The following is a 10,513-nucleotide window of genomic DNA, read 5'->3' as shown; positions in this document are numbered from 1 at the left end:
GATCGAGTCGATTTATGTCGGTTTTTTGTTTTGTTTTTTATTGGTTTTTTCTTAAAGATGAACATACGCTACCAAACACATATTCCAGCAATTATATTTTCAATGTAACACTATTAAACCAATTGTTCTTTGAGAAATCTATCATTTATCAAGATATATTGATGATAATTGAATCAAAAAGTGATGAATAATTAAGGACTCAATTAAAAATAGGTTATTTTTACCATGAATAGATTCCGTATTTAGCAAAAGAAAACTACAACTAGAAGTAAACGCAAATAACTAGATTATTATAATAACAAAAAACTAGACTGAAAGTGCAAACGATTAATATGTACCATAAAACTTTAAAAACGTTGTACAAAAATATATACATATATATAACCAAAACCAAACCAAATTTATTTGATTTTCAAAATTTAAAGCCAAAACCAAACCAAACCAAACCAAAAAAGTATCGATTTTTTTGATTCGGGTTTTCAGATTTTTATGAACACCCCTAAATAAATATATAGCTAAATTTAATTTAGGTTCTTATTTCACATTTTTTAGATATATAAAGAAAACTTTCATCTGACACCATTAGAGCTAAAATTATAGTCGAGAGGAGCAAAAGTGATGCAATAATTACTATCTAAAAGCTTAAATTGCTAAACATACTCGAGGTAAATACATTGTAAAGGAAAACAAATATGCGTACTTTCAAATTCTCCAAATAAATCCAGCATTAATCATTCTTCACAGGTCTTGCACGGTCACAAATTAGGCAAACACTATACGTGTATAAAGGTATAAAGGTATCTTTCTTGTTCGTGCTCTTAAGCAGTTGTGTAACCTTTATTACGAATTCATTAAAGTTGATTTCCTCCAACAGTAAAAAGATTTTCTAGCTACTCTAGCATACAGGAAGAGCTTCATGTATGATCACCAAGCATGTTGTTCACATCGGAAATACAAGTAACAATTAAATTTGATTTGTTATTTAGTTCAATACCAATTAATAATCAAGAAATATGAAGTAGAAATGAAAGAAATAAGTGAATCAAACCAATATTATTCAGCAGTAATGGCCTTGGGCTTAGTAGCCTTGAGGTGGGTTAAGCACAATAAAGTACTAAGAACAATAAATGCAAAAGACAATTCTGATGAACAGTAGGAAAAAGGTGGAGAGTATATTCTTTACTCAATGATTAGATCATCTTATAAATGATTGGGGTCCCCTTTATAGAATAGGGGAACCCTAAATAAGGAATATTTCTATTTACAATAACGAATATTCTTGATACAACTGTCTAACCGCCTAGTACGGAATCGTACAATCATATTTCAGTATTTGCGCTATGATCTTGGGGACGTGGCAGGAATTTAGCTCATTTTGTCACAAATCTATAACGATACTATTTCAGGGTCAAACATACTCGGCTCGGTATTCTTCGTACTCCTATCCTCCGGGCGTTGCACTCTGTCTTCGAGCTCGAGTTTGGTCTCGAACTCGAACTTGCTAAGACATGGGCCTTGGACTCGGGGCATATGATTTTGACTGTATACAGATAGTCTACGCATTTCTTAGAATAAGATGATAAGAAACGATTTGAACCTTGATCCTCCAGAGTCTATAGTGATGATGTCATTCTCGTGATGTAGGCGCTCGAAATGACTGAAACGTCTCGTAGGTTCGCTTCCCGAAAACATTAAGTGCACGCCAGTACTGATCGGCCACTAGTGCCGCCGAATCGTCGTCGCCCTTCCATAAATATGAGGCTATTCCTTTGAATAAAGAACTTTACTCTTTCATCTCATCTTCGGCTTCTTCATCTCTTCTCATAATCATCAATTTCCACTGCCCCTTTAAGCACCGAAAAATGTCAAGTTCTTGTAAAACATCACATTTTGTCACCGTCCGTACACTTTAGCTTAGAGTCATGGATAAAACTTCCAAATCAGTTCCCAAAAAAGATAAAGCATCATCTTCTTCTACATCCCGGCCAGATATTGGTTTTTTATATATATCTAGCTTATATCGCAGTTTGTAATGTATGAGACCCGATTCTCGGCCATTTCTTCCCTTCCTTCTCCTATTCAGGTTGCTTTTAGTGTACATGCATTGAAACTTTTAAGTTGAAAAATAACTGTAGCTGCACCTCTGGCTTGGTCTTGTCAGATTCCTTAGGGTTCTCTGACAGAAATACAAGTCCATCATACAGTTGGAACGCAACAGCAGAAGGTGACTATCCGCAACTGTACATACAACAGTGCAATGGACAGTGCAACAGTCACTTCTCATTGGGAAAAAGCGTGTACCAACAATTGACATCACTATTGTGATGTCTTTTGTAGTATAACAACCTGGTGCAAGGCATAATATTTTGACTTGGGCATTCAGTGATATTCTCTCATGCATTAAAGTGTTCATCCGACATTGAAGTTTCTGGTGTGTCAAGAACAAGAAGACAATTCCGCTAAAGGATCAGTATCATAATGAGTCTATGTGTATCCGTATGTTGAGTTGTAATCTTATTATTTGTTCTTTATTGTAACTCCTATCTTGTTTTCTTAGAAGCTATGTTTTAGGAAACCCAAAATCCGTAAACTTTCTGAGTTTATGTTGTGACTAGGTTTGTCATAAGTTTAAAGTCTTTGTAACTAGACAGTCATAAAATGGCTTGTGGTAAGAGCATCACAAGTTAGTTAAGTTGAAGTATTTGTAATAGAGTTATTATAAAATGATTTGTAATAGTGAGATTACAAGTTAGTGAAGTTGAAAGCCTACAAGTATAAGTCATGGTTTTTATCCCCTTGTGTGGGATTTTTCAACGTAAAAAATCTCTTGTCTCTTTTACTTACTGCTTCATAAGTATTCTCAATAGATACTCATAAAGGATCATGTGCTCTAAAGTTTGGTGGACTCATATAAACTATCAATTGGTATCAGAGCGGGTTCTTTCTAAAAGGTTAACACCTAAAAAGGATCTCAATGGATGCTCCACCTATCTTTGAGGAAGGACAATCAACCTATAGACCTCCTAGATTCAATGGTCATTACTACGGCTAGTGGAAGACCCGCATGCATGATTTTATAGTGGCCGAAGATTCAAAACTGTGGGACATCATCTGTGATGGTCCACATGTTCCTATGAAGAAGCTTGAAGAAACTGGACCAATGGTGCCAAAAGATAGAAAGGAGTACAGTGATACTGATAGAAAAGCCATAGAAAAGAACTATCGCGCCAAGAAAATCTTGGTATGTGGTATAGGACCCGATGAGTACAACAGATTTTCAGTTGGAAATACTGCCAAAGAAATATGGGAAGCGTTGCAAACCGCACACGAAAGAACTACTCAGGTTAAACAGTCCAAGATTGACATGCTCATCATAGAGTATGAGCTCTTCAGGATGAAGGATGATGAGTCTATACAGGATATGCACACCAGATTCACATCCATCATAAATGAGCTTCACTCACTTGGAGATGTTATTCCCAGAAACAAACTTGTAAGGAAAATCCTTAGCGTTCTTCCTGATTCTTGGGAAAGTAAGGTAAACGCCATCACTGAAGCTAAAGATCTACAAACTCTAACCATGGATGAGTTGATTGGTAATTTGAAGACATACGAGGTGAAAAGAAAGAAAGATAGTAAAAGGAGAGAGCCAAAGAAGGAAAAAACCTAGTACTCAAGGCTGAAAGCAGTGAATCAAGTGAAGAAGATAGTGATATGGCCTATATTACTAAAAGATTTCGAAAGATGGTTAGAAGGAACAATGGTATACAAAAAGGGACAGTTCAAGTAAGGCAAGAAACAATGATCTCTGTCACAGGTGCGGAAAGCCAGGGCATTTCATCAAAGACTGTCCACTAGAGAAACGGGAGAAATACAAATAAAACCTTGACAAAGCAGCAAAAAGGAACCTATCTCCAGACAAACGATTCAGCCGAAAAAGTGCAGCTGGAAATATTGTAAAGCAAACTCTTGTTGCTTGGGGAGACTCTTCCAGTGAATCAGAAACGGAACCAGATGCAGAAAATAGCTCCATGATGGCAGTGGAAACTGAAGCATTGAAGTATGACTCACTGTTCGGGTTGATGACTCAGCCTGATGATGATGAGGTAAATTTCAGGGATATTTAGAGAAATCTGAAATCCGACTCTTCTAAAAAGTTAAGGTCATTAGCAAACGTTCTAATTGATGCTTATTATAGCCTTGATAATGATAAGGAGATATTGACCACAGAACTAGGAGAAGCTGAACAGTCTAGAGATGATCTGGTGGTCTATGTAGTGGACCTAAATGAGACCATATCTAACCTTGAAAAAGAAAAGGAAGTTCTGAATGAAAAAATAACTAGTGTAGAAAATGAGAGAGATGACCTGATGGTAGTGGTTGTTGACTTGAAGGAAACAATAGAAGGTCTTAGCAATGAGAAACACACTCTAGAAGAAAAAATTGCAACTACTGAGCAAGAGAGAGATGATTTTTTAGTGATAATCACTGACCTAGAGGAAACCATTAAGGGAATCAATAGAGAACATAGGACTGTGAGTCTTGGGAAAGGGAAGGAAGTAGCGAGTGAGATACATATCAAGCTTGAAAAGGAATTAAGTGTTGTGAAAACTAGTCTATGTGGTGAATTTGAGAAAAATCGGCAACTTCAAGCTGAATTAGAGAAAGTAAAAATTGATCTTGACAAATCTCTAAAGTAGACCTGGTCCTCAAATGCTGTCACTGCCATGTATCTCAACAATAGTGGAAACAGGCAGGGAATTAGGTTCCAAAGGGAGAAAACTCCTTACAACCCTCACAACAAGTACGTCACTATTCCTCATAACTGGATGTGTACCCACTGTGGGACCAATGGTCACTTTAAAGAAAATTTCCAGGCCAGGGTTCAATCTGTTCAGAAAAACAAAGTGTTCACTGACAAAGTGACTACTAACAAGGGATCAGGTACCGCTTGCAAGAAACGAATACTGCCTGCATGGACTAGAAAAGATCTTATCTATCCATTTTTTTATAATAAGGGACCCAAACTAGTTTGGGTTCCTAAATCTAACCCATAATTTGAATGTTAGGGAACAATGAGAGGAAGCGAATTGCAATGGACCATGAACAGTAGATGCTTAAAGCATGTGACTGGAAGCACCATGGATTTCTTCTCACTGAAAGCCCTGCAGGAAGGGAATGTACCTTTTTTTTTTTATAAAAAGGGGTTCCTTCTCAGTATTGGAAAGGTTGGAAAATCTCTATGTCACTCAATTGAGAATGTGTACTATGTGGATGGCCTAAGTACAGTCTCATGAGTGTTTCTCAAATGTATGATAAAGGGAACAAAGTAGAGTTCTTATCGAAAGGTTGCACTGTTACCAATCTGGTAACTGGTAAAGTGGTCTTAGAGGCCAAAAGAAACAAGAACATCTATGTGCTGACTTTGAACTTCTACAAGCTGGTGATATGAGATGCTTGAAGTCAGTTGGTGATGAAGTAGGACTTTGGAAGATATGGCATGGACAATGCTCATAGATAGTGGAATCGCCCAAAAATTTCTAGGCAAAAGCAATAAACACTGCTTGCTACTTGGTGAACAGGTGTATGATCAAGTCCCTCCTGAACAAAACCCACTATGAGTTGCCAAATGGAGGAAAAACCAAAGATAGCTCATCTGAGAACCTTTTGAATGAAAATTCCATGTTCTCAACCACGGGAAGGAAGAGCTTAGGAAGCTTAATGCAAAAGGCGATGAAGGAATCCTTCTAGGATACTCCCCACAAGGCAAAGGCCAAAAAGTCTACAACAAAGTGGAAGGAAGTGTTCATGCGCTATTCAACGAGACACCATTTTCTAATAAAGGAGGAAACAGTGATGGTCAATGTAATGAACCATCTTCGGTCCCTTGGAAATATTTGAGATTTTAAATGGGAAGGTTAATACGATAAGTAAGATGAAAGAGACAGGTGAAATACAATACAACATCTTCTTCCACCTCTCACAAGGAACCTGATACTTCAATTACTACCACTGAAGCTGAAGAAAGAGTGGAGATGCAGTGCAAGACACTCTACAAGTAATTGAACAAGGAGCGCAGGGAAATCCAATTAACCTACCAAGTTCCTCTAATAATCAAACTTCAGTTCCAAACTGGAAACACAAAAGCTTCCATATACCTGATAACATAATCATTCCCCTTCATTCTGGATTTAGATAAGAATAAAAAATTCAAAAAAAAAAATTGCCTCTTCTATATTTCCACTGTAGAATAGAATCCAAAATCAAGTCCCAAGGAACCCTACTTGAAGGCTGCCAAAAGAAGTGTGAGACACCTTAAGGGAACACATGACCTGGTCCTGTATTACCCCTCAGGTGACAGTTTTAACCTTATTGGGTATGCTGATGTTACCTATGCAGGTTATCTTGTGGAAAAGAAAAGCACTTTTGGAATGGTTCACCTACCATGATCATGTCTCATCTCTTGGAGCACAAGGAAGCAAAACTCAATGGCTTTGTCAACAAATGAAGCAGAATATGTAGTTGCAGAATATGTAGTGCTCAAACCCTATGAATTAAACAACAATTGAAAGTTTGGGGTATTCTCCGATGGTATACCTTCTCTCTCCAGTTCAAAACAAGAGGACCAAGCACATTGAGGTGTAGCATTATCTTGTGAGGGTTATCGTGGAGAAAGGGTTGATCTGTGGAAAGTCCTGCAGCACAGAAGACCAAATTCTAGATATCTTTACTAAAGCCTTGAATAGGGAATATTTTGGAAGAAACAAGGTGAAGCTTGGGTTATTAAAATCTACTGGAGAACCTGATTCTCCATCAGTTGGATATGTAAGTAGTAATGTGTTGTTCTGCATGCCTTCTCAAAAAATGTTAACAAAATTAACTCAACTGCCACATCATCCGACTTTTCAAAACCTGCATGTCATGTCTTGTCTTTCAAATCCTTTCATCCCCTCTGCAGGATAATGCTTTACCACAAACCTACAGTGGTTTTCAAAACTATCCAGAACTCGTTTCTCTCTCCTTTCATCATTAGACCTTCTTTTAATAAAACCTTCCTTCTCTCTCATAACAAGCCATGAACCTTTATCTCTTCTGTATATCTGTGATCCTCTCTTCATCTCTCTCTCTCACTCTACTTGCCTATCAAATACTCCTATAATGGTAATCAAACGATCATTTCCTTCTCCCACCATTAACACCACTCCCACTTCTCTATCATCCTTAAATTTATCCCCAGAAATTCACTATTCCACTCCTTCCTATACTACTGTATCCACACCTGGTTCCTCCATTTTTCCTATAGTTTTTTTCTTTTTTGACAAACCCTATTTCCCTTCCATGTATTGAAAACCCTATGTCTCATCATCCTTCTGATCTCATCAAAGAACACTCAGGAGGTTTCACCTCTCAAGTGTCAGATGTCTTTAACGGTGATCCTGATCAGTATCTGAACTCCTCTATTTGGACTTAATGACTCTCACAGAGTCACCAGAAAAGGAAACAACGTATAATATCATGGCTATCGCTGAGAGTCTGATGAATGAAGGAGCATATCTCTTGTCTGAATATCAGGGGAAAAAAATTCATTCCTAGCGATGTAAGAACCATAGTACTCATTGAGTTTTTGGCTCATGAGACGTTCCCAGAAAAACCTACTGAAGAGCCTGATTCTCTTCCTAGCAAACCCATTCCTGCACCTCTTGATCATCCTAAGCTCTTAGAATTCTCCTATAAGTCACCCACTATCAGGTCGCATCAGAAAGAGGGTTTTGAGTCTACATTGCATAAAAGTAGGAGGAGTGTCAAGACAAGGAAAAAGACGTTGATGAATGAAAGGGAGTGTGTTACTGACAAGAGTGTTCTAGTAGGTGGGGTTGACAGAAATGTTCTAAAGGAACTGGGTTCCTTAGTGAACCAATCTATAAAAGCTCAAAATTTTGTGGATGAAGCTTGTGATGAAGCTATTGAGAAATGAAATGGTGCATCTGTGAGGAGCAGCAACAAGTCTAAGAGGAGTCTAGTTAAGCAAGCCATATATGAAGATGATACTATGGGGCTAGTAAGTTGGAAAGGAAAGTCAGGTGAAGGATCTAGAAATTGAAAATGGGAAACTGTAAGGGGACCTGTTTCTCTTAGGACCATGCCCAGTGGCAGTGGTCTCTGGCAAGAGAGATTGAGAACTCATAAAGTCTTGTGGGTCATACATTTAACCCAACAATTTCAGAGATGGCCAGTATGAGACAAATTCTAGAGATAGTGGAATTTCAGCAATGGGAGAACTTATTTCAAGGGAACATGCCTCATGTGTACGAAGATGCGGTACAAAATTTCTATGCATCTCTCTTTACTATTGATGGGGATCAGATTTTTGTGCTAGTAAATGGAGTAGACATTGTACTCGATGCTTTAGCATTGGGAAAGGTTCTTAAAATTCCATGTGAAGGAATATCCTCAGTCAAAGGTATATGTGGTGTCAACTTTAAGAGAGCTATCATGAAAGAGCAAGCTATCCAGCAGGGGGAACATGTGCATAAGAAGGTATTACTTCTTGAGTATCAACTTCTTTTTGAACTGGTCAATAATGTGCTCTTACCTCGTTCTGAAAGGCGGTCTGTTGCTATAAAATCAGATATGGTCTTAATGGAGTCACTTGATGAGTTTGTCCCAATTAATATGCCATCAATCATGATAGATCATATGCAAAAGGTGGCAAACATTAAAGGTGGGAATCATGGACTGCCATATGGCTTTCTCCTCACTCAAGTGTTCAGATTTTACAAGGTCCCCTTGGGTAATCCCAAAGTGGGCACATGCAAGCAGACCTTCTCTAAAACTACTCTGGAAGAATGTGAGTGCGTAGAAAGGGTTGGTGCAAGTATCTCAACCATTTCTCAGCTGATCAATGCTCAAAATGCAGCTTCTGAAGAGATTAGATGGTTGAGGGCTTTAAATGCCATACTCGAAACTCAGCTCAATCAAGCAGTTAAAGGACCCAATTTCGTTAATGCAGAAGTTGCTCGCCTGACAAAGAAAAATGATATGCTTCGTGTAAAACTGCTTGAAGGAAAACTTCCTACAAATGCCCGACTGGACCTGGTTCTCAAAACCATTGTTGCCTCCTTTTCCAAACCTCTCTCTCCTAGTACCCCCTAGGATCCTCTCAGTGGCCAGCTATCTTTTGCTCTAATGTTTTGTGGCTATTATTCTCTTTTTGTTTGTTTTTTGTGATGGCATGCTGGATTTCACCATTACTGCTCCTGTTTTACTCAATCCATTGTTAATATAAATGAAATAACTCCTCTTTGTGCCTATACAATGCTGTTTCCTCTGGTTTTCTGTCATGTTGTGTGCACATATGTGGCATAAGTTGGTTATGTTAGACTTCTTTGTGCTGATTGCCTGCTTGTGTATCTTTTTAATGATGCCAAAAGGGGGAAAAGGTATCAGGAAGGTTAGGGGGAACTTGTGAAGAAACTTGATGCAAATATAGGGGATCTGATTAAGGGGGAATCAAAAGCAAAAGGTCAGGGGGAATTTGTGTAGTTTCTAGTACCTTATCTAGTTATTTCTAACCTAAACAAGTACTATCAATACCTAATTTTGTCATCGTCAAATAGGGCAAAATTGATGGGTTTTCAGTGTCTTTGCCTTATGCTTCGTATGTTTTGATGATCTAACAAACTAATTGTCAAGAAAGAGATAGAGAACCTATATACATTTCAAATGAAAAATGTCCAGTCTCATCCCTAGTAAATGAGTGAACAACCACAAAGGAAGAACATAATAGGGACCTGGTCCCTTAGGGTTCCCCGACATAAGTACAAGTCAACTGTACAGCTGGGACGTAACAACAAAAAGTGAATGTCCGCAATTATTACAAAGAGGAACACATTAGGGACCTGGTCCCTTAAGGTTCTTCGACAGAAGTACAAGTCCACCATACAACTGGAACACAACAACAAAAGGTGACTGTCCGCAACTATACACGCGACAGTGAGATAGATAATGCAGCAGTCATTTCTCATTCGAAAGAAGTGTGTACCAAGAATTGACATCACCATTGTGATGTTTTTTGTAGTATAACAACCTGGTGCAGGCATAATATTTTGACTGGGGAGCTCAGTGATATTCTCTCAAGCATTAAAGTGTTCATCCGGCATTGAAGTCATTGGTGTGTCAAGAACAAGAAAATAACTCCACTAAATGACCAGTTTCATAATGATTCTATGTGTATCCGTAGTTGAGTTGTAATCTTGTTATTTGTTCTTCATTGTAACTCCTATCTTGCTTTCTTAGAATCTATGTTTTAGGAAACCCAAAATCCGTAAACTTTCTGAGTTTATGTTGCGACTAGGTTTAGTCGTAAGTTTAAAGTCTTTGTAACTAGAGAGTCACAAAGTGGCTTGTGGTAAGAGTATCACAAGTTAGTTAAGTTGAAGTCTTTGTAATATAGTTATTACAAAGTGGCTTGTATTAGTGAGATTACAAGTTAGTGAAGTAGAAAGCCTACAAG

At 38.0% G+C, this 10,513-nt stretch overlaps 1 protein-coding gene across 1 annotated transcript; it reads left to right on the top strand.

Annotated features, from left to right (window-relative positions):
* Positions 1-3,064: 3,064 nt before the first annotated feature.
* LOC138878955 (uncharacterized) lies at positions 3,065-3,670 on the top strand. The gene has a single exon (XM_070158522.1). It carries the CDS (start codon positions 3,065-3,067, stop codon positions 3,668-3,670), a length of 606 nt encoding a protein of 201 aa, XP_070014623.1.
* Positions 3,671-10,513: the final 6,843 nt, after the last annotated feature.

This window comes from Nicotiana sylvestris, chromosome 10 (genome assembly GCF_000393655.2).
Source record: "Nicotiana sylvestris chromosome 10, ASM39365v2, whole genome shotgun sequence".
In the NCBI taxonomy this organism is placed as follows: domain Eukaryota; kingdom Viridiplantae; phylum Streptophyta; class Magnoliopsida; order Solanales; family Solanaceae; genus Nicotiana; species Nicotiana sylvestris.
This window is presented reverse-complemented; position numbering and strand designations above follow the sequence as displayed.

Coding starts and splice junctions, on each gene's coding strand:
- LOC138878955 (XM_070158522.1), top strand. CDS start 3,065: ATGCATGATTTTATAGTGGCCGAAGATTCAAAACTGTGGGACATCATC.